This window comes from Balaenoptera ricei, chromosome 3, assembly GCF_028023285.1.
Source record: "Balaenoptera ricei isolate mBalRic1 chromosome 3, mBalRic1.hap2, whole genome shotgun sequence".
NCBI classification, from domain to species: Eukaryota; Metazoa; Chordata; class Mammalia; order Artiodactyla; family Balaenopteridae; genus Balaenoptera; species Balaenoptera ricei.
Window position 1 is genome coordinate 28543329 of NC_082641.1, and position 25213 is coordinate 28568541.

Genomic DNA, 25213 nt, shown 5'->3' on the forward strand with positions numbered 1-25213 from the left:
TATTTTATTGTTAAATCAATGCTATTTTATTCTTTTAAAGAGATAGGTAACCTTTCAACCACTCAGGCTTTCTCAACTGATAGACTACGTGTTCTTTTTCTTTTGTCATATAAATAAAGCACTACGAACAGCTGGAAGCAACATTATGAAAGAAACTTTCATGGCACAATGAGTGAGTCATTGTCTGGAAAGACACGAACACCAAGTCTTAGACAATATGAGTGGAGTGGAGACCGAAATGGTTGAAGCCAGGAAAGCTGACATGTATCTGCCATCATAGAAGAGAAAAAAGAAAAAGCTTAGCTTTTAGAAGTTTCATTAAAACTTTGGGTACTTTGGCAAATTCTTGATGTCAAAAATAAAAGGCAACTGTCAGGTGACTCTCAGAGGTTGGAAACATCCCCAAAAAGCCTTGTTTCTGTGCATGAATAGCAAAGATAAGCACGCTCAGGGCTTGACTCCAGAAGTAGTAGGAGGGCACAGAACATTATAAAAAGTCTCCGCCAGGAAGTTAATAACATTTCATGGGCCAATCTGCTGGACCAGCAGCCAGATGAACAGATGGACGGGCCAGGCAGATACTGCCAAGTGCATGGAGGAAAATTAATAACAACGTGACAGGGTTTTTCTGTTGGAATTAACGGTCGTGGTGACCACTAACCTTCTATTCTTCTAGCTCTTGAGTTCTCACTTGACAGATACAAAGCTAAGCCCAAACCCTCCAATGAGGGGCTCCAGCTCAGAAGCTTGATTTCTCCCATGTTATAGGAACACAATACCTGGCCAGGTGCTTCTGCCTCTACTTTGACGCTTGTGTGTTCATTTGGTAAAATTTAATCTATAATTTCATTCCTTATCAAATTCTGGTTAAATAAATAAAACAAATAAATAAAATCCAAGGGTCCTGGGTTCTAGTCTCTACTTTTCCTTCTACCCATCACTTGGATAACTGCAGGAAAATGAGAATAATGACATTCAGACTGTTTAAGGGCAGGATGCTGAGTTAGTTGATTTCTGGGAGTGTCTTCCACATTTAAAAATCTATAATCCATGACGGGAAGATAAAGTTTAATCATTGAAAACATTGGCTAATAAGAGGATTCTGGTTAATGTAATTTTACCATTAACTTGGAAAATAGTTTGTTGCAACTGTTGTCAGAAAGTTTCAAAATTATTAGTTCATATTGCCTTAGTAAATGGGAATATGACAAGTTGTATTTTCCAAAGATGGCTACAACAATAATCTCTCATCTGGCATGTTCTTCTACAATGTGACCATGATATCACTCCATCTTGACATGGAGTCTAGTTACCCTGGTCTGGGACTGAATGCAGAAATGAAGTTGTGTGAGTTCAGAGGCTAGGTCATAAAAGACCATGCAGCTTCTATCTGATTCTTTTGGATCTGTCACTCTCAGGAGCCTCTGCTGCCATGGGGTAAGAAGCCTACACCCTTGGAGAGGCCAGGTGTAGGTGCTCCAGTTGACAGTCCCCGATGAGCCATCCAGCCCAGGTGTCAGTCATCTGAGCACAGAAGCCTACAGATGACTCCAGCTCCCAGGCATCTGAGTCGTTCTTAGCCATCTAGGTCTTCCTAGGTGAGGTGCCAAACACTGCGAAGCTAAGACACACCATCCCCACTGCATCCTGTCTAAATTTCTGACCAGGAGCATAGTAAAATGATGGTTGAGTTACTATACTAAATTTAGGTTGATACGCTATATAGCAGTAGTAAGTGGAGCAGTACTCAATAAATGCTAGCTTTCCTCCTTTCTCAAGTCAAGACCCAGAGCTACCATCCAGCTTGGCTTGCTAGGATACTAACCACTACTGATTTTATTGACTTTTCATTTCATCCTCTCCTGTGCTACACCTTTTTCTGTTTCCACTCCAGATTCCTTCTGCAGCTGCTTGGAACCCTGGGAAGCTGATGCTATAGATTGCTGTGGCTTCCAGTTGGATTTGGGGAATGGAGGCACTGTCTCTTAGGATAACTGCTCCTTCTTTTACTTCTTCAGGCCTACGATGGTAGCCTTGTTCCCCCAATCGTCTACTATTAATGGACAGAGGTAATGAATCATCTTTCTTGGTTTCCCTAAGGCCTACCCACACCTTTGAAAGTAGTCAAGGTATTCCGTTTGGGTGTGCAGGGCACCCTGACTGATAATGTCTCCTTCGCAGTAAAAAAAATCAAACCATCAATCTTGAGTGACAGAGTCATTAATTAACTCTGTAAACCAACTGCTGGAATAACAGAATCTTTCTTTGACATAGGATATTGTAATACCTCTTGTGGAGGGGGTTAGAATGAGGTCATCCTATTAAAAGCAGTGATCATGATGTAACACTGCAAATGCAGAAAGTAGAAGAGCTTAAGGCTGAAAATGTATGACCTTGACATTTCCCTGGAATTCAAAAAAGACAAACGATATTGGCTTTTAATCTGGCTTTGCCTTTGGCCCCTTTCTCTTACACATTGAACACAGCCCCCAAAGAAATTCTAGTTAATTAAGGATGCCAATCAATATATTGGCCCAGAACCAAGTTAGCTGCTTATCTAGAAGTATTTACTTGAAAAGGGCATTAAGTGGAAATCAATCACATTCTAAAATATATGACAATCAAATTCAAAATGTTATTTATAGAGGATTCTGAGTTGCTTTCTCCACATAGCAATGAGAGCGTCGCCATGCAGCTGTAAATATTTGGTAAATCTTATTAGATACTAGCAGTGAGAGATCAGTTAAGACCTTTTACTTTTTAAGAATTATCTTCAGGAATTAATCACCAATGCCTAAGAACTGAATCAACCATGCCCGTGTAGTGAAGCCACCATTAAACTCCAAAAGGAGGGGTTTCAGAGAGCTTCCAGGTTGGTGAAGCAAAATGCCTCCATGTGCCACGGTGCTGGGCTCCAAACTCCAAGAGGATTGAAGTTTCTTTGTTCTCGACCTAACGCTGTGAATCTCTTCATCTGGCTGTTGGTACCTGTGCTTTAAAATCCTCGGTAATAAACCACTCATCTGCCGCGTGGTTAACAGGGTCTTGGTGCTTCGGCCGGGTGTCAGGCCTGTTCCTCTGAGGTGGCAGAGCCAAGTTCAGGACATTGGCCCACCAGAGACCTCCCAGCTCCACATAGTATCAAACGGCGAAAGCTCTCCCAGAGATCTCCATCTCAGTGCTAAGACCTAGTTCCACTCAACAAAAAGGAAGCTACAGTGCTAGACACCCTATGCCAAACAACTAGCAAGACAGGAACACAACCCCACCCATTAGCAGAGAGGCTGCCTAAAATCATAATATGGTCACAGACACCCTAAAACACACCAACAGATGCAGTCCTGCCCACCAGAAATACAAGATCCAGGCTCATCCACCAGAACACAGGCACCAGTCCCCTCCACCGGGAAGCCTACACAACCCACTGAACCAACCTTTGCCACTGGAGGCAGACACCAAAAACAATGGGAAGTACGAACATGCAGCCTGTGAAAAGAAGACTCCAAACACAGTAAGTTAGGCAAAATGAGAAGACAGAGAAACACACAGCAGATGAAGGAGCAAGGTAAAAACCCAGCAGACCAAACAAATGAAGAAGAAATAGGCAGACTACCTGAAAAAGAATTCAGAAAAATGATAGTAAAGATGATCCAAAATCTTGGAAATAGAATGGAGAAAATACAAGACATGTTTAACAAGGACCCAGAAAAACTAAAGAGCAAACAAACAATGATGAACAACACAATAAATGAAATTAAAAATTCTCTAGAAGGAATCAAGAGCAGAATAACTGAGGCAGAAGAACAGATAAATGACCTGGAAGATAAAAGAGTGGAAATAACTACTACAGAGCAGAATAAAGAAAAAAGAAAGAAAAGAATTGAGGACAGTCTTTGAGACCTCTGGGACAACATTAAACGCAATAACATTTGAATTATAGGGGTTCCAGAAGAAGAAGAGAAAAAGAAAGGGACTGAGAAAATATTTGAAGAGATCATAGTTGAAAACTTCCCTAATACGGGAAAGAAAATAGTCAATCAAGTCCAGGAAGTACAGAGAGTCCATACAGGATAAAACCAAGGAGAAACATGCCAAGACACATATTAATCAAACTATCAAAAATTAAATACAAAGAAAAAATATTAAAATTAGCAAGGGAAAAACAACAAATAACATACAAGGGAATCCCCATAAGGTTAACAGCTGATCTTTTAGCAGAAACTCTGCAAGCCAGAAGGAAGTGGCAAGACATATTTAAAGAGATGAAAGGGAAAAACGTACAACCAAGATTACTCTACCCAGCAAGGATTTCATTCAGATTTGACAGAGAAATTGAAACCTTTACAGACAAGCAAAAGCTAAGAGAATTCAGCACCACCAAACCAGCTTTACAACAAATGCTAAAGGAACTTCTCTAGGCAGGAAACACAAGAGAAGGAAAAGACCTACAAAAACAAACCCAAAACAATTAACAAAATGGTAATAGGAACATACATATCGATAATTACCTAAATGTAAATGGATTAAATGCTCCCACCAAAAGACATAGCTTGGCTGAATGGATACAAAAACAAGACCCATATATATACTGTCTACAAGAGACCCACTTCAGACCTAGGGACACATACAGACTGAAAGTGAGGGGATGGAAAAAGATATTCCATGCAAATGGAAATCAAAAGAAAGCTGGAGTAGCAATTCTCATATCAGACACAATAGACTTTAAAATAAAAACTATTACAAGAGACAAAGAAGGACACTACATAATGATCAAGGGATCAATTCAAGAAGAAGATATAACAATTGTAAATATTTATGCACCCAACATAGGAGCACCTCAATACATAAGGCAAATGCTAACAGCTATAAAAGGGGAAATTGACAGTAACACATTCATAGTAGGGGAATTTAACACCCCACTTTCACCAATGGACAGATCACCCAAAATGAAAATAAATAAGGAAACACAAGCTTTAAATGATACATTAAACAAGATGGACTTAATTGATATTTATAGGACATTCCATCCAAAAACAACCGAATACACTTTCTTCTCAAGTGCTCATGGAACACTCTCCAGGATAGATCATATCTTGGGTCACAAATAAAGCCTTGGTAAATTTAAGAAAACTGAAATGGTATCAAGTATCCTTTCCAACCACAATGCTATGAGGCTAGATATCAATTACAGGAAAAAATCTGTAAAAAATACAAACACATGGAGGCTAAACAACACATTACTTAATAACCAAGAAATCACTGAAGAAATCAAAGTGGAAAACAAAAAATACCTAGAAACAAATGACAATGAAAACACGACAACCCAAAACCTATGGGATGCAGCAAAAGCAGTTCTAAGAGGAAAGTTTATAGCAATACAATCCTACCTCAAGAAACAAGAAACATCTCAAATAAACAACCTAACCTTACACCTAGAGCAATTAGAGAAAGAAGAACAAAAAAAACCCAAAGTTAGCAAAAGGAAAGAAACCATAAAGATCAGATCAGAAATAAATGAAAAAGAAATGAAGGAAACAGTAGCAAAGATCAATAAAACTAAAAACAGGTTCTTTGAGAAGATAAACAAAATTGATAAACCATTAGCCAGACTTATCAAGAAAAAAAGGGAGAAGACACAAATCAATAGAAGTAGAAATGAAAAAGGAGAAGTAACAACTGACACTGCAGAAATACAAAGGATCATGAGAGATTCCAAAGCAACTATATGCCAATAAAATGGACAATCTGGAAGAAATGGACAAATTCTTAGAAAAGCCCAACCTTTCGAACTGAACCAGGAAGAAGTAGAAAATATAAACAGACCAATTACAAGCACTGAAATTGACACTGTGATTAAAAATCGTCCAACAAACAAAAGCCCAGGACGAGATGGCTTCACAGGCGAATTCTATCAAACATTTAGAGAAGAGCTAACACCAATCCTTCTCAAACTCTTCCAAAATATAACAGAGGGAGGAACACTCCCAATCTCATTCTACGAGGCAATCATCACCATGATACCAAAACCAGACAAAGATGCCACAAGAAAGAAAACTACAGGCCAATATCACTGATGAAAATAGATGCAAAAATCCTCAACAAAATACCAGCAAACAGAATCCGACAGCACATTAAAACGATCATACACCATGATCAAGTGGGGTTTATCCCAGGAATGCAAGGATTCTTCAATATATGCAAATCAATCAATGTGATAAACCACATTAACAAATTGAAGGAAAAAAACCATATGATCATCTCAATAGATGCAGAAAAAGCTTTCAACAAAATTCAACGCCCAGTTATGCTAAATACCCTCCAGAAAGTAGGCATAGAGGGAACTTACCTCAACACAATAAAGGCCATATATGACAAACCCACAGCCAACATCATTCTCAATGGTGAAAAACTGAAACCATTTCCTCTAAAATCAGGAAAATGACAAGGATGTCCACTCTCACCACTATTATTCAACATAGCTTTGGAAGTTTTAGCCACAGCAGTCAGAGAAGAAAAAGAAATAAAAGGAATCCAAATTGGAAAAGAAGAAGTAAAGCTGTCACTGTTTGCAGATGACATGATACTATACATAAAGAATCCTAAAGATGCTACCAGAAAACTAGTAGAGCTAATCAAGGAATTTGGTAAAGGAGAAGGATATAAAATTAATGCACAGAAATCTCTTACATTCCTATACACTAATGATGAAAAATCTGAAAGTGAAATTAAGAAAACACTCCCATTTACCATTGCAACAAAAAGCATAAAATACCTAGGAGTAAACCTACCTAAGGAGACAAAAGACCTGTATGCAGAAAACTATTAGACACTGATGAAAGAAATTAAAGATGATACAAACAGATGGAGAGATATACCATGTTCTTGGATTGGAAGAATCAATATTGTGAAAATGACTCTACTACCCAAAGCAGTCTACAGAGTCAATGCAATCCCTAACAAACTACCAATGGCATTTTTCACAGAAATAGAACAAAAAAATTCACAATTTGTATGGAGACACAAAAGACCCCGAATAGCAAAGCAATCTTGAGAAAGAAAAACTGAGCTGGAGGAATCAGGCTCCCGGACTTCAGACTATACTACAAAGCTACAGTAATCAAGACAGTATGGTACTGGCACAAAAACAGAAATATAGGTCAATGGAACAGGATAGAAAGCCCAGAGATAAACGCCTGCATATATGGTCACCTTATTTTTTATAAAGGAGGCAAGAATATACAATGGAGAAAAGAGAGCCTCTTCAATAAGTGGTGCTGTGAAAACTGGAGAGCTACATGTAAAAGAATGAAATTAGAACACTCCCTAACACCATACACAAAAATAAACTCCAAATGGATTAAAGACCCAAATGAAGGCCAGACACTATAAAACTCTTAGAGGAAAACAGGCAGAACACTGTATGACATAAATCACAGCAAGTTCCTTTTTGACCCACTTCTTAGAGAAATGGAAATAAAAACAAAAATAAACAAATGGGACCTAATGAAACTTAAAAGCTTTTTCACAGCAAAGGAAACCATAAAGAAGATGAAAAGACAGCCCTCAGAATGGGAGAAAATATTTGCAAATGTAGCAACTGACAAAGGATTAATCTCCAAAATTTACAAGCAGCTCATGCAGCTCAATATCAGAAAAACAAACAACCCAATCCAAAAATGGGCAGAAGACCTAAATAGACATTTCTGCAAAGAAGATATACAGATTGCCAACAAACCCATGAAAGGATGTTCAACATCACTAATCATTAGAGAAATGCAAATCAAAACTACAATGAGGTATCACCTCACACCAGTCAGAATGGCCATCATCAAAAAATCTACAAACAATAAATGCTGGAGAGGGTGTGGAGAAAAGGGAACCCTCTTTCACTGCTGGTGGGAATGTAAATTGACACAGCCACTGTGGAGAACACTATGGAGGTTACTTAAAAAACTAAAAATAGAACTACCATATGACCCAGCAATCCCACTACTGGGCATATACCCTGAGAAAACCATAATTCAAAAAGAGTCATATACCACAATGTTCACTGCTGCTCTATTTACAATAGCCAGGACATGGAAGTGATCTAAGTGTCCATCGACAGATGAATGGATAAAGAAGATGTGGCACATAAATACAATGGAATATTACTCAGCCATAAAAGGAAATGAAATTGAGTTATTTGTAGTGAGGTGGATGGACCTAGAGACTGTCATATAGAGTGAAGTAATTCAGAAAGAGAAAAATAAATATTGTATGCTAATACATATATATGGAATCTAAAAAAAAAAAAAGGTCTAGTGGCAAGACAGGAATAAAGAGGCAGACGTAGAGAATGTACTTGAGGACACAGGGAGGGGGAAGGGTAAGTTGGGATGAAGTGAGAAAGTGGCATGGAATTATACATACTACCAAATATAAAATGGATAGCTGGTGGGAAGCAGCCACATAGCACAGGGAGATCAGCTCAGTGCTTTGTGACCACCTAGAGCGGTGGGATAGGGAGGGAGAGAGGGAGACACAGAGGGAGGCGATATGGGGATATATATGTATATGTATAGCTGATTCAATTTGTTATAAAACAGAGACTAACACACCATTGTAAAGCAATTATACTCCAATAAAGGTGTTAAAAAAAAAGAATTATCTTCATATACCCCTGAACCTGATCATCTCAAGTGGAAACTATACCTTGATATAAGAACAAGTAAAGTTTCTTATGTCCAAAACCAAAACGAAATAAAAGTGACATACTCATCATATTCTCAATTCAATACTGAGACTGTAAAATAAAGGGAGCCTGTTATATGGTTAATTTAGTTCATATAAGATTTTTCTGGCTCAAAAATTCAAGTTAGGAAGGGTATAGAGAAAGCAACTAAAGACAACTTATTGTTATCACCTATGGCAGAAAATGCAGTATTTCCTACTATATCAAAATTTAAGATCAAAGGTACTCAACCACTGAATATTTAATCACATCACCTGAAAGAGATTCAAAGTACTGCATACCTGGTTTTTAAAATACTGCCAAATACCAAGATCTCTTTTTATAACCACTTGAGTACAAGTTAAGCAGTATAAGTTAAATTTTACACTAGGACATAATCTATAATTTTCCTAAAATTGTATATAACATTGATTTTAATAATGTGAGATGATAAAAATTCTATGACTCAATAGAGGGCACTGCCACAATTCCCTTACAATATACAGAAATAACATGTAACTTCATAGAAGATGGGAAGAGTAGGAACTGTATAACCATATATCTTGTTGACAATTCCATCCTAAATCTACCAACTTTCAATTTCAGTTCCCACTAAATATTTACTTTGTATTTTCTGGCTCTTTGACCCCCTTCATCTCTGATTTCCTTGATCAATGAGTTCAGATCTATCCTTCATAATGAAGGCTCAGTCAAGAAGAACTTGAGTCCCATCACTGCAAGAGCTCAAACACATTGATTTTATTATCCATTGCTGAAACCCATACTTCTCACAACATTGGTAAGACTCAAAGCCAATAGTTTTTTCCTCCCTGAAATCCCAATGAACTGATTACATACATTGACTGTCATGGTCAGAAAGAAATTATATAAGAAATACTTAAGAAATGCTCAAACAGGAGCATCGCTGGTGCTTGAAGAATGCTTAATGGAACTAGGTAGGAACCATTTTCAAAATTTACCACGATCAAGAAGTATTCTTTTCTGCTTATAACTCCTCTTCTGCAGCCACTGTGTACAAATCAGGCAAAGCACACACTTAAAGAAAGTCAGAGGCCTGCAACATCTCACAAAACTCACAGGGTTAACAAGAAAAGCAAACATCCAGCATTTTGCAGGGTACATTGAGCAAAGCAAGCCTTCAGAGAAACCAACTGAGAAATTCCCAGCAAGTGCACTAATAGGGAACAAAACTAAGGCCCTGGAAACAGGGGAGGGACTAATCTCTCCTGGCTGCATGTGATAAAAATGGGATGGGATGGGACTAAGACGACCAGTAGAATAAGAGAATATTAGATTAGCCACCTTGGAAAGAATTCCAGTTAAAGGTTCGACATGCAAGCAACTTGGAAGTTGCCACTCTGTTGTAATGCCAAGTAAAAAGCTGAACAGACTGAAAAATCAACAATTCTTCTTGGATATGAGAGAGGAAAGGGCACAGGGCAAACTGCTGCTCCCAAGACTGGAGAGACAGACGAGTGAATAGAGGGATTCAGAACTTCCCAACTTTCCAGAGCAGAGACTCATAAGCTGACTACCATGGGAACCCGAATTTCAGCAACTTAATATCAGATACCAAACCGCGGATCCAGGATACCCCAAAACAGCAAGTATAATAAATGTCCAAAAAAAAACCCCAAAAAGTACACCTAGGCATATCACTTTCAAATTACAGAAAATCAAAGACAAAGAAAAAGTCCTGAAAGAAGCCAGAGGGAAAAAACACCTTACCTACAGAGGCACAAAGAAAGAACTGCATGTGACTTCTCAGAACTCACGCAAACAAGAAGAGAGCAGAGTGAAATATTTAAAGTGTTGAGAGGAAAAACCCCACCAACTTAGAATTCCACACCCTGTGAATTTACCATTCAAAAGTGAAGGAGAAATAATTTCTCAGACAAACAAAAACTGAAGGAATTCATTGCCAATAGACCTGCAGGAAAGAAATGTTAAAAGAAATTCTTTAGAAAAAAGGAAAATATTAAAAATCAGATACTTGGATCTATATAAAGAAAGGAAAAACACTAAAGAAGCAATAAATGAAGGTTAAATAAAAACTTTCATTTTTCCTATTCTGAGTTGATCTAACAGAAAACAGTTTGTTTAAAATAATAATACCAATAATGTATTCAATTATTTTGGTTATGATGCTTATATATATATGATATATATGTATATGTGCTTAGGTACACATATAGAAATGAAATGAATGACAAAAATGATACAAGGGACGAGAGGCAGGAACCAGGATTATTTTATTATTATAAGGTACTCATACTGCCTATAATTTTGTTATTATAAAGTACTCATAACACTGAAGTGGTACAGTGTTATCTGAAAGTGGATTGGATTAGCTGTAAACATATATTGCAAACTCTAGGGCAATCACTAAAAAAAAGCAGATTAGCTACTCTGGGCTAAGAGTTTTCATTAGTTCATTAGTGAAGTACAACTGGAAGGTTATCAGGTCTCTACTGTGTATTACTCGTAGTTTATTTTATATATTTATGCATGTGATAAACTATATAATTCTCATTCCATAGCATATGTTTAAATGCATCTCAATAAATCCTATTATTTTTATGAAGTCCTACATATTAAAAAAATCCTCCAAATATTTTTAGAGATCAATATCTGGACTTGGTTGATCCTACCTGACAATTACAGAGGACAAAGTCAGACGGAGTAGCACCAAGATGAGTGCAATTTTAAAAAGTCAAGGAAGTAACTGACTCTGATTTTCTGTCCTCTAAACATCATTATATGGTCACCCATCAGGATCAGAGTGAAATATGTGCCCTTATTTATTATTCTCATGCTTTATCAAGGATATGTGGACATATCTCAAATGCACATGATTATTTTGAGCCTTACTAGGAATACTGTCAGACTCTGTAAGAACTAGTTTCAGTGATATAAGTATCTGTTCTACATGTATTTATCTCTAATAAACATGATCTAGTTTCTAAGGCAGCTTAGAACAGTTCAAGCAATCTCCAGGAGCTTCTCATGGTCTTCGGAGTTTTCTTTTTTTTTCTTTTAATTGGGGTATAGTTGTTTTACGATGTTGTGTTAGTTTCTACTGTACAGCGAAGTGGAGTTCCCCGTGCTATACAGCAGGTTTTCATAAGTTATCTATTTTATACATGTTAGTGTATATATGTCAGTGGAGTTTTCAGTATTTGCCTTTTCCTATCAGAATGTGACGTTCCTTAAACAAAGGAACAATGACTATGGTCCAAAGAGAATTCAGCCAAGCAGGGTGACGTCCAGGGTGGGGCAGGAGAAAATGTTCTCCCTTTTGTGAAGGCCATTGTTGTGCTTCTAGACCAAAAACACAGCACAGAGGAGACAACAGAGCACATAACTGGCAAAGGTCACATTCAGAAGTGATGACCCGTTGTCTGACAGTAGTGCCATTGCTGTAAGTTTTATAAGACACATGGGAATTCTGGTTAGAATATATTACAACTGACAGATTCCTGCAGTACTAGGGTTGCCATGGGGCAAAACTATGGCTTTTACATTTTTAGGAAAGTGATCTTGAGGTTTTGCCAAAATATTTTTTTGTTTAATAAGGAGTCCTGAAGCTTCCTATTGAGACCAGCATCTGTGTCAAGCCATTTCTGCAGCTGTTCCTCCACAGATAATCCATTGGTTGCACTTTCATGGTTGATCTTTGGATGGGTGACTGGGGTAAATTTTCTTCAACAAGCCTCTTGTAATGAATGGTAGCACTTGCTATTCCATTCCCTTCCAACCTTTCCCAAGGCACAGCTAGTCCTAAATTCTCCCAGAGTCACCCCAAAGTCATGCCCCACAGATAAGGCAGGAGTTAAAGCAAATATGATGGAGAGGACAGAAGAATGAACACTAGTGGAGAGAGAGGCCCGTTGCTGGTATACTCTGAGTCCTCTTTACCTTGGAAAAGTGGGCTGTGGAAAATAAGTGGGCTGGCTTTGATGACAGTTAGCTAAATTTGTAATATACTCTTGCCAATTTTTCATATGGATTTCTGCTCTTGAACAAAGATGATAAAAATTTTTAAATAGTCAAACTAAGGAAATAACATCTTGGTGAATTTTTTTTGAATCATACATTTTATTTTATTTTAAATAACTTTAACTACCTCAGCTGTTAATAAAATAAAAGCAGAAAGAACAGGCTGCCTTTTTTCCAGATTTAATCACAAAATTGTGTCTACAATAATCGACATAACTTGCTTCTTGTCCTTCACCCATCTCTTCAAAAATTATTGCATTTTCCCTCAAATTGTATTTTTTGGATTCCTCTGTGAATATACTCATTTTGTCCTCGTTCCTGGAGGCACCTTGGTTTAAATCCATCCTTTAAAAAAGGAGAAGGGGTACATATGTGGAGGCAAAATATTCTCTTGAAGCAAACAGATACAGAGTTGCTAGAAGAAGCTGATTGTAAACACAAGCTGCCTGGTTGGGAAGGGGAGGGCTGTTGATTTAGAGACATGTGACAGCCTTTGGTGGACGGGCACAGGCAACGCCCCACCGGGCCCTTCTTCCTTGGCAGGGTCAGGACTGAGCCAGCGGAGGCGGAGCTTCATCTTCCCCTTGGAACTCGTTGTTTCGGTTCTCCTCCAAAAGCCTTCATCCAGATAAGAAGCCAATGACTGATTACATCTTCTTGAATTTATACTTAAGCAGCTCTTTGCTCCAAATGCACAATGTAAATTATATGTAAAATATAAATTATAAAAGATATTAAATTATAACTATATATAAAGGGAAGACAAAAATGTCACAAAACTTAAATGTAGGGAAACATCCCGGCAAAAGGGTGAGCAGGACTTAGGTGAAGGGTTTGCCGGGCTCTCAGCCAGAAGCTGTTGGTGGGTGGTGGCCACGTGCGCAGCCCCCGTGAAATCTGAGGGCTTTAACTGCTCCACCTGAGATGAGAAGGAGACCACCAACACCACAAACTTCTTAGAGCCTTAACTCTTGATGACTTTCAGGCCTAGGACGGTTGCAAAGTAAGGACTCAGCTTCTCATGCAAGCGCTCAGCCAAGCTGCCAGAGTGGCTCTGTGATAATTCCTAACATATTTTCAATGTCACTAGGAGAGGCAATTTTGAACCACCTTAGCAAGTCCTGTCCTGAAATGAGGTCCCACAGTGTGGTCAGGAAAAAACTGCAAGAACTAGAAAGAGTGGGTGCACACAGAGAGAAAAAGGGAGGAAAGGGACAGGAAAGAGAAAAATAAAAGAAACTAGAAGGAAATCACACTCAAATCAAGCCTGTAAATTATTATTCCAAAATCCATAAAGAAATATAATACCAAGAAAGACAACAAAATAATTACAACAGGAGTTCACTCTGGATAAAATAAGTTTGTTAGGACAGTGCTATGGAATGAATGTGACCCCTTAAAATTCATATGTTGAAGCCCTAACCCCCCCAGTGTCATGGTATTTGGAGGTGGCACATTTGGGAGGTAATTACGTCATGAGGGTAAGGTCCTCATGACGGAACTGATGCCTTTATAGAAAGAAAAAGGGACATAAGATGTGAGGATACAGCGAGAGGGTAGCCATCTACAAGCCAGGAAGAAGATTCTCACTAAGAACTGAATCTGCCAGCACCTTGATCTTGGACTTCCCAGCCTCCAGAACTGTGAGAAATACATGTTTGTTGTTGAAGCTACCCAGCCTATGGTATTTTGTTATAGCAGCCAAACTGACAAAGATAGGCAGTCTGACCTACTTTTTAAAATAAGCATGTTACTTAACTGCCTTTGGGCATTTTCACCTGGAAATCTCATAGGCACTTTAATTGAACTTATATAATCATAAACTCCTCGTGGGATCTGTTTCTTGTCACAGGTTCCCTGTTTCAGTGAGTGACACTACCATTTAGCCAGTTATGCGAAGGAGAACACTGGGTGTTACCCTTCAACCCTCCCTCACGCACAAACCACTCTCTATCAAAAGATAAATGGAATCAACCATTAAGTTCAGTCTAGTACAGCTCCTAAATATCTCCACATTTGCATGATTTTTCCATCTGTACCACCTTAACTTTAGTTCAAGCCACTATTATTACTTCCCTAGACCACTGCCAAGATCTTCTATCTCTTTTCCTTCCCTTCTAGAGTTTCTCCCACATGGAAATAAAACATTGACCCTAGTTAACTCTGGGGGAAGAGGAAAGGGAGTGGAGTTAGGCAGTGCTCTTCAAGTGTATTTGTGTAATTTCTTACTCTTTAAAAATGAAGATTGAAACAAACATGACATAATAAGATCTGATAAAGTTGTGTGGTTGATTTACAGGAGTTTGTTATTGCATTCTCCTATTTGCTGGGACCTTTGCAATATTTTCCAGTGAAAAAGTGTAAAACTAAAATAACACGATAACAAAATAAAATAAAGTAAAATAAAATAAAATGATTGCTACTACCTGCTTGTAACCTTGGAAATCAATGGGAATCAACTGATGGGAATCAATGTGGTAATAAGTTTCTTAACATTTGGTATAAGTATGTTACTTTTTGAACCTAGAAATTCCATCTACAAATTAAAATTTAATGAGATCATTCTTTACATGGGCCCAAAGATGCTCATCAGAGGATGATGATCAATAAGGAACTGGCTGAGGGAATTTTGTTTCATCTCGCCAGTGAAATATAATGTATCCACAAAAATGATAGCTATGGAGACTGAGTAACACATGGAATGGTACCCACGTTATGATGTTAAAGTGAAAACATATGTATATGTACATAAATACATCCATATGTACACAACTATATACATCTATGATGAGAAAAAATAATATCGAAAGGCAATGAAGCAAAGTACCAAAGTGCATGTATGTTAGGGTGGTGACTTTAATTTTTCAGTAACATATTTAACTTAGTTTTATAATATAGAAAGTTTTAACTTAAAGGAAATAAAAATACATCATTGAATGATTCAGTGTTTCGGGCAGTCTTCCATCTTTATATTTAGCAGTGAGTGTCTTATGTGAATATTAGCATTTCATTCTCTATGTCTGAGAGCGTGAAGGTAGCTATGCTGTCATCCTTCTCTGCCAGAATTAAGAGAGCTCACTGCCACTCAAATAGATAGCATGGCTGAAATTCAGGTAAGCACATGGGCACTATGATAACTTCTGTTAAGGTTTAATAACCAGAGTGACATTTGCCCAAGTCAGGCAGAGATGCTCCTGAAGGTTCAGGCTGTATCAAAGCCAAATGTCCACTGTTTGGTGAGGCTGTTTCATTTCCTTGCTAAATACGAATATATCTTTATGATCACTGCACAAATCAGCCATTTATATTGTATTTCCCATGCTCTGAAATACTACACAAGCAATGCAAAGTGTTCGGCCCATGCTGAAATAGAAAGGGGTGTGGGATGGATAATCTCGTGTTTCTCTGAGAAGGCCCTGCTCAGGCAGGACTGGCTGAGTTTCTCTCTGTGGTGTCCTGGAACAAATGATTTAAACTTAAAGCTTGAACCTGTACGTCATTGCGAAAAAGAGAACAAAAGGGATGCAAAATCGAAAAAGTATTTGTTAACTACAGTCCCAATGACTTCATTTTCCTCCCAACTTCTCCTCAGGGAAATATTTTTCACCAACTTATTTTCTGCTTAAATTGCTTTTGCTTCTCAGCAAAAAGATCCCAGCCCTCCTGGGCAGCAGTGGGAAGAGCAGGGCTGACTCTTACTGATGCCCTTTACAGCTGCTGCCAGATGTGACCTAGACAGATTTCTAGAGGTTTAGGATTTTCAAGATGTCACACATTTTGAAATGAACATATGATTCCTGTGATTTCTAAAAGTGAGCTGTTGGTTTTCTATACTGAAGGAGGGAAAGAAAGAAATTAGTAATACAAAAATTGTTTACAAGGCTGATGGGCCACGACTCAATGTCTGTCCCTGGACCTCTTTCCACGACTACCTCCTGGGGGGTGGGGGTGGGCGGGTGGAAGGAGCAAGTGAACAAATGGAGCAAAGTACACGAGAGGGAAGCCAGGGGGGAGGAGGCTGTGTTCTCCTGACCCCTTCTCTCCATCACTCTGATTCCCTTTGCTATATTGCTGATTCTGGCACTTCAGCCAATAGCTGCCCTAGCTTTACAGCCAGCAGTAACAATAGAGGCAGAAAGTTCCCGAACAGACTTGGACAGGATCCAAAAGGAGAAAGTGAGGCAGAGTCTACTATTAAAGCCCCCAAATGAGTGAAGAGCCCCAAGTACCAGAACAGCCCCGACCCTTGCCCCCAGAGGCCCCAGAAATGTTCATCTAGCACTGCGGCCACAAGAGTCCACACTCTACAAACACATACTCCTTTACAGTTCCCAGCCTCTCTCTGCAGTGGGATTGTGCCCACAGGGCTGAGGCCAACCAATGAAACATGAGCAGAAGTGGTTTGCGTCACTCCAGGCCAAGGCCGTTATAAGGGCCAGTCTGCCTCTTCAATTTCTCCCTTCCCCTGTGGGGCAATTTCAGAATTCTCAGCTACAAGAGGAAGCAGGGCCATCTAATCTGTGCCAGATTTAGACTGGGTTAAAAATAAACCTTCATTGTGCTCTTAAGATTTTGATTTCTTTGTTACCATAGCAGAACTTGTCCCATCCTGACATACTTGACAGCAAGGAACCTCTCCAATGCTTGATTTATGAGAGAAAACTGTTTTTCTTGTAGCTATGAAAAACTGGTAAATCGGAGACAGAAGAAGAACACTGGGCTAGGAATTAGGAGAGACGGTTATGGTCTGGATTTGGCCGTGATTTAAAGGATACCTCTGGTGGGTGGTTTGACTTTTGTGGTCCTCAGGTCCTCAACCAGAGAAGTTATAAACCTTTCTGGTCTGCTTTTTTAAAAAAGACATGTATCCCTTTCTGCAAACAAAACCTTTCATGAAGGACAGTATGTAAAACTGATAAAAGAAAAAGTGCCTCTTTCTTTAGATCATGACCAACACATTTACTCCCCATAGAGGCCCCTGGGCCATCTTTGCGGAACCCTGCAGACCTAGGGGCGAGACTGCAAACTGCTGGCTTAAACTTCCTCCATGGCCTATTCTGAAGCTGACGTGGATTCATAGAGAGAGGTGGTGTTCTCACCCGTCCCACACGTTACACTGCACTCTGTCCAGCGGCCATACTGCCAGAAATACACCAGCTTCTCCACGTCATTGTCAAGGCCATCTTTCCGGATTGTGTACTCATACTTGATGCCAGGGTTAGTCACCTGGAATAGAAGCTAAAGGACAAGAGCGGGGTCATGTCAAACTCTGTTGTGACTTTATACTGCAAACCACAGTCCTATAAAAATGCTGTACAATGTCCATCATCTTAAAGTAGTCATGGAGGTGTGCAATGGAATACATCCCATTAAATAAATACCTCTACTTCCACCTGCATGTCTACATATGTCTATAGTTAATCTGCTCCTATTCTATTATTTCTTGACTGAATTCTCATGGGAGGCCTAATCATACGGGAATTACTCTGAGGGAATGACCAGAGTGTCCTTTCCAACAATAGGCTGGTAGGTCACCTTGTGCCCTTGCGTACTTACTAATTTTGTGGTTATGGGTAAGTTACTTAATCTCTTTGTGCCTTACTTTCCCCATATACATAGTGAGGATAATCATTGCATGACTAATAGGGTGCTTTTAAGGGTTAAACAAATAAAAGTAATGTGACTAGATATGATTAGATCGGTGTCTGGCATATAGCTAGCACTCAGTAAACAGTAACTTCTGTTGCCGCTGTTGTTGCTTTATGGTGCCCTTCTCTAGCTCTCAGGCTGATTAGTTTTCTTGAAAGCATATATTTCTGGGATTAAAATGGTCATGGGTTTTAGCCAAGGCATAAAATTGGAGACAGAATTTGGGACCTTCCCCTCACTTCCCTCTCCTGCAGGCGATCTACTTACCACATGTTTGAAATGGATTAATCTCACGCTTAGAGGTGGTAGATGGGTTGCTCCACGGGGTGGGCCTATAAGATGTAAGGTCTCCTGACATTTATGGACCATAGCTGTCAAGCATTGACCTCCAGCTTCTGTGAATGCTCTGATCTCTGGCTCTGAAATGACTTCCTTCTAACTTCTGAATATAGTTAGATGTGACTGTCTTGGGCCATCCATCATCCCCAACCTGCCTTGGTCTGCTGGTATAATTACCCCACTCCTTTTCTACAGTTCTTTGCTAGTATGAAAGACAAATCACTTGTGCCTTTGACGAGCACATGCTACATCTTAACCCCTCTCTCCTCCAAGAGTTTCACGAAGTCAAACCTTTTGCCTGAGGACAACCACATGATAACATGTGAAGGAACCATGTCAGTTCATCACCACTGCTGGAAAGCTGTTTGGAAACTCATGCCAGGCTGACATAGACTGGTAGCATCCCTTTTATACCTGAGGAACACTCACTCTGAAATGAATAGCCTGTCAACCATACTGGAAACTAAATTCAACAGATGATTTTAGGGCCCATGGCATTTCATCACAAGGGTTTTGCCAATTTTAGGCAATAAAGGATTAGCAGCATAAACTAATATCTCACTTCCCTCCCTGTTCCTTGCTAAAAGAAGGTTTAAGCATTCTTAATGAATATCCCCTAGCAAACACCTTGGAAAAGAAAATGAGAAAGATCCTAACTAGTGCACATGTCAGCAGTTCCCTTTGCTTCTGTGTTACCTGGATCCACACTGACTCATTGGTGGGACCTGTGGCCATCAGTTTCTCCAGGTCTCCTTTCCTGTCATATTGAAAGACGGTCCCTGCCAGCTTGTAGTTCCCATTCCACTGGATAATAAATCCTCCGTTGAGGTAATATTTTTCAGGGTCTTCGCTCCTGATGGCCAGAAAGTTTCCAGCTCCCTCAACCTCCATTACCCGTATGTCCCTGGCTCCTTTTGGAATCAGCCCGATGTCAACATAACCTAAGGAGAGAAGAGAGGCGTGCAAGCTTAGCTCAACACAGTCTGTTTCTGACTCATCATCCATCCTCTTCCCAGGATCTCCATCAGTTAGTGCCCTTGCCTTCCTGCTGGGTGGTTACTGGGACTGGCACATGCACTAATTACGGGGAACTTTAAAAGCTTGGCCATGAGTAGAATTCTCAGGAACCTTATGATTCACTATGTAATCAGTTTTATGAGAGGAGAGGTGAAATAAATGCAGATTGAACTCTGAACCTTTTGTGGTTGATCCAACATTTATTTTTCTGTGATTTTCTGTTGATAGTTCAAAATGATACAGCCCCTAGCCAGCTTCCCATTAGCATTTCTGCTTCCACATTTGTTGCTACTATCAGATTAATCTCCCTAAACATTGCAGTGGCTACATCCTTTCGCTCATCCTCATTGCCTGAAAATTAAAGACAGACTCTTAGAAGTAATTTAATCATAGCTTAAATTCATTAAGAGAATTCTGGAGAGAATCTTGGATTGATTGCCACCTGGCACTCTTGAATACAGCTTGTGATGAGAAACTCAGCTCTGAGCACAGCTTTTTATATTGCTGGACAATTATATTCATTAGAAAGGTTTTTTTTCACATTTTTTCTTATGTTTTGATGAAATATAAACTTATGTTGTTCTCACGTGTTCTAGCCCAACATTCTGAAAAAGCACAGAGGACAATCTACTTAAAGACCATGATCAATTCTAGCTACAGTCTTATCCTTGCTTATTGGTTGTTATGGTAGGAGACCTACTGGGGAGAAATGGAATGAACACATAATGGCTTCCTCTCTTTGCCAGACTCTAGGCTAAGCCCTTTATGCATTCATCCTGTTTATGCTTCAAAAGAACCATCATCTCATAGCTGTGATAGAATGGAAAGACGCTGGGGATGGCATTGGGCAAGGAGTACTGGGGCATGGGAGTCAGACATCCGATTCTAGTTTCTGCATTGCCACGAATGAGCTCCATGATGTCCTTTGACTTATTTAACTTCTTTGAATGTCATCTGCACAATGAAGGACGTTGAATGAGATGACAGCTTGAATGAGATGATGTCTGACATCCCTCCCAACTCTGCTAATCAATTATTTTGTCCTTTTCTAAGCTAAATTTTCTCTGTTCCTTTACCTTTTCCATACAAAACTTGATTTTAAGACCTTGATCATTTTCCACTGGATATATACTAAGTTTTTTTTTTTTTTACTAACAAACACACCCTCATCTCTGTCACCTAAAAGTGCCCTGACTACTCTCTTTCCCTCAGACATTAACATAGCATGGGATCCTGGGAGTTAAAACCCACGTCTGGCCAGCAGGAACGATTTACTCAGAAGCTGGGTACAGGCCACAACCTCAGCTCAATTTTTTCAAACTGGCAGCTCCCATCCAAAGGAAGTGAAGTATGGGGCCTGAAGTACTTGATTAAATTCCATTGGGCCCTCACGCACTTGCCTGAGACAGCTGATTGAAACTATTAAGTTACAAGTAGCTCAGGGAAAATATTTAATCACATGTAACTGAGGGTGATGCAATCGTTTAAAATGCCTTTGGAGCATTGCTCCCTGCAGCATAGCAGAGTTTCTCATAGCAGAGCTCACGCATAAAGTCAACCAGCATTAAAGAATATGGCAACCACCATATCCCTTGCTTAAAAACAAACAAAAAACCAAGCCAAAACAAAAAACAGTGAGAACTGATGAGAAAGAAACCCAAAAGAGTTTGCCTTTTATCTTCCACTTAAGAAAATCTAAAATTAGAAATATTTATTTTGTATAGATTCTGTCTTATCAAAAGGCAAAGTACATCAAATTTAAAATAAAAGCTTTCATTGAATATAATTGCTGCTTCTGAACAGTTTGTAGAAAGAAGATGTAAACGGAGGCAGATTTAGCCATGAGCAAAAGCAGTACATATTTGTAATATATTTTTGCAAAAGAATACCTAAGAGGAACCCAAAAGATAAAACTGTGGTGCTTGGAGTCGAAAAGAACCATAACATAGCCACCAGACTCCTTTACACATGACAAAATAACCCACAGTAGAGAGGAGTATAAAATGAAAAGTAAAAGTTTCCATTTCCCTCCACCCAGAGTCGTATGTCCCAAAGATAATTACAGTTAATAGTTTCTTGCATTCTCTTCCAAAACCTTTCTTTGCATGTATAAACACACATACACATACTTTTTTAAACAAGAGAGATCATACTATGTGAACTATTTTAACTATTGCTTTTTAAATTTAATATACCTTACATATCTTTCCACATTTTTTTTAGCATTTCAACAACTGCCAAAATGACATAAACCCATTTATTTAATCAGCCAACTGTTAATGGACATTTAGGTGGAAGGGAATGACCATCAATCTCTTTATCTATAAAATGAGGAAACTGAGTTCCCGAGAGGAAGAAATCTATGCCACAGCACATGGCCACACACACACACACACACACACACACACACACACACACACACACACACACACACACACCTGTAACCAGGCTTTGCTAACCAACTCCTAATACAGCGTTTTTAATGAAAAAATGTGACTGGTAGAACAGAGATGAAAAAAATCCCCTTGAATGTCTCATCCTCATGGGTCTTCTTTACAGAAATGAGAATCATATTAAAAAGTTGTAGGGGGTGAAGGGTTATTGAGATATTCATTCTATGTCAAGGTCAGATTTTCAGGGTTGGTAAGAATATCTCCAAAGTATTAAGAATGATGAATATATTCATTCAGTAAATCACTTTTCTTCCATTTTCCTCAGTAAACACGATTCTTTTGCACCAGTATTGGGGGAAGTGGAAAACATAATCTTGACCTCAAAGAAGGAGCCTCTAGGCCCATGGAGACCACCTGGAGAAACCATCCCATTACTGAGTCTTGAACACCTTGAGCTAAAAGAATATTCAGGGCCTTTGAGGATGGAGCAGAAGACTGGCTTCACTTCTGAAGACATATCATAAGAGTGACAATGGATTATTGGTGCTAATGTGCATCTTATTCAACTATTCTAAAAAAAGGATTTACCCACTGGCATATTTGGTTTCCAGTCTGTCACTTCAGATAAAAATGTGTTTATAAAGAGGTCATACTATTAACCCAGGCAATTTAACTACAACTACCAGCTTGTCTTTTTTTTTTTTACGATTTGTGCTGTCAGTGTGTGGCAAGCAAGACAATCCTCACTGCAGGCCAAGATGCCATGGTTTCTGTGAGGGGGCTCCTGGGAAAGATAGATCCATCTTCTGAAGCCTGGCTTGACAGCAGTGACACATTGCTGTCTGGTTCAGATCCAAAACTGCATTTGACCTGCTCACAAATCACAGTGAGGAAGAGCTACGTACAAATACATTCGCCAGGAAGATGTACTGAGAACTAAACTGCTCTGGATTTGGAGTTTTAGCCTCAATTATTTCAAAAGAGGGTTGTAAGGGGCCTGCAGTCTTGGAACACACTGTGAGCAACCATAATCCTCTTGCTAGAAACCAGTGGAAACATAGCAGAGGGAATAGACACCGACAGGGGCTTCCTGACCCTAAATGCTTCCTCACAGCCCTGAGCCCTGGAGGTCTTTCAGCTCTTTTGATGGGAAAACTCCCATGTAAAGTGTCCAGTCACTCTCTCTACCCCTTCCAACCCAAGGTTTCCTGGAAAGCATGACACAGGACAGTCTCCAAGTAAGGTGGTATTTTGGTAAACATGGTTTCAAGAAAGCCATGTCCTCTCTTATCATTATGTCCTCCCTTCTGCCTCTGATTCTGTCTCTGGAATGTTTTCTTATATGATTCTCATCCCCTTTACATGAACTTCTTTAGTCCAGGCCCTTATCTCCTGAACCTGGGTTAATGTTTGGGTTCCCAGCGCTGGGCTCTCCTATTCTGGGCAATTCTGTATGTTGCTGGCAAACCAGTCTTTCTAGGACACTGACCTCCTCACGTCGTTCACCCTCCCTAAAATCTTAGAAAGGTCCCTATTCTCTCTTGAATCTACAGCAAAGAAACTGAACCTTGCGGAACAGCCTAGGAGCAACTTTGAGTCATGAAGCCGTATCATTCCTTCCTAAAAGTGTCTCAGGTCCCACGGCCCAGACTTGTATAGACCCTACACCCACACTGCGGCCACAGCCCTCCGACCTGTGCTGTGAGTGTTCCTAATGGGTTCCATTCATTCATGATCATTTTCATTTTGTCACAGAGCCTAGGGAGCCGCCAGCAAAAGTCCAGAACATTCCTCATTATGGGATTAAGATGGTAATTTTAGCATAATTTGTAACTGTTGTCAGTTCCTAACTCTGTATGAATATAATCTTTTGACCATAAAGATCAGTGGCAGAGCTTAGGGAGCTACAGCCGGAAGAACTAAGCACATAAACACACAGAATCAATAAGTAGATGGGATCCAGGTGGTCAGGTCCATACATAATTCCAGGCAGCTGCTGCTTTACTCCATTTCAGGAATCTCTTATTCTAAAGATATGGATACTGGCAGCAAGAGTTGAAGAACAGGGACATTCTGTGTCTTTCCTCTGCTTTTTAGATTATAGATTTTTTTTTTAACATGCTGAATTGTAAAAGTGAAAAATTGTATGTGAGGTATATCAGACAGTGGAAATTGAATTAACTTCTTGTGCCAAAAGACTTAAAATTACTATGTGCATCAAATCTACTCAATAGATATACAAATGTATCATTTAAAATGTAAAATTAAAGGTGAATTTTATATGGTAACTGTTCTAGTTCCATAAAAAGATTTCAAACAAAAATTGAGCACATTCCGGTTGTGATTAAATAAAAGAGGTAGGAATCAAGGCTGGTGGTTTGGGCACTGAGTTAAGTGACACAATTAGTTGTAGGAGAGTTCCAGAATGCTCAGAGAATGTGGTCCCTTGTTCCCAGCATCAAAACAAAGCAGGCCAGTGTGAATAAGACCAGGACTTGATTCAGTGGTCAGAGGGCCTGGCATTGGTGAGGTCTAGAGAAGCCAATTAAGGCCAGAGGAGTCTAGAGTGGTAGTTTTAGGAAGTCAATGGATTAAGTCCAAATTTTGGGGATGTGTGCTAGGGAAAAATAGGTCATTTAATGACCACACCCGATACTCAGGGGCATACTTAGTAACTTCATCCTGGGTGTTAAGCAAGTCTAGAAGGGAGGTGCCCCACTATATCTGACTTCCACCCTAGGTATCACCCCAGCCCCAGCATGGGATACTGCCCCATCCCCTCTGGCTCTAGCTGGGTGGCGCACCCTGGCCACCCTATTTCCAGCACCTGCGTTCCTTGGAATTTAGAGAATTAACAACAAGATCCCCCCACCTCCCCAAAGCAGCGCCAAGCAATGACTAATGGGAGCTGGTGTGTACTGTCTCAACGCCTTCCCTCCTGGGCGGGAAAACTTTGGAAGTACAACTTCTACACTGGCTCCTATATAATAACTGGCTTAATGACACTCCCTTTCTGGCTGCCTTCCTTTCTCTGTTTCACTTCCTCCAGTGCCCTACTGGTGTTTCCCAGGATTCTCTGACC

General features: G+C 39.5%; 1 protein-coding gene across 2 annotated transcripts in view; it reads right to left on the reverse strand.

Moving 5' to 3' along the window:
- The window catches only part of ADAMTS12 (ADAM metallopeptidase with thrombospondin type 1 motif 12), a 387476-nt gene that overhangs the window by 96847 nt on the left and 265416 nt on the right, over positions 1-25213 (reverse strand). For both annotated transcript variants that reach the window (XM_059916187.1, XM_059916186.1), the window contains exons 15-16: positions 19418-19662; positions 17833-17971 (exon numbers count right to left, since the gene is read on the reverse strand). In XM_059916187.1, the coding sequence (XP_059772170.1) occupies positions 17833-17971; positions 19418-19662 (384 nt within the window). The remainder of the gene's footprint in view (positions 1-17832; positions 17972-19417; positions 19663-25213) is intronic.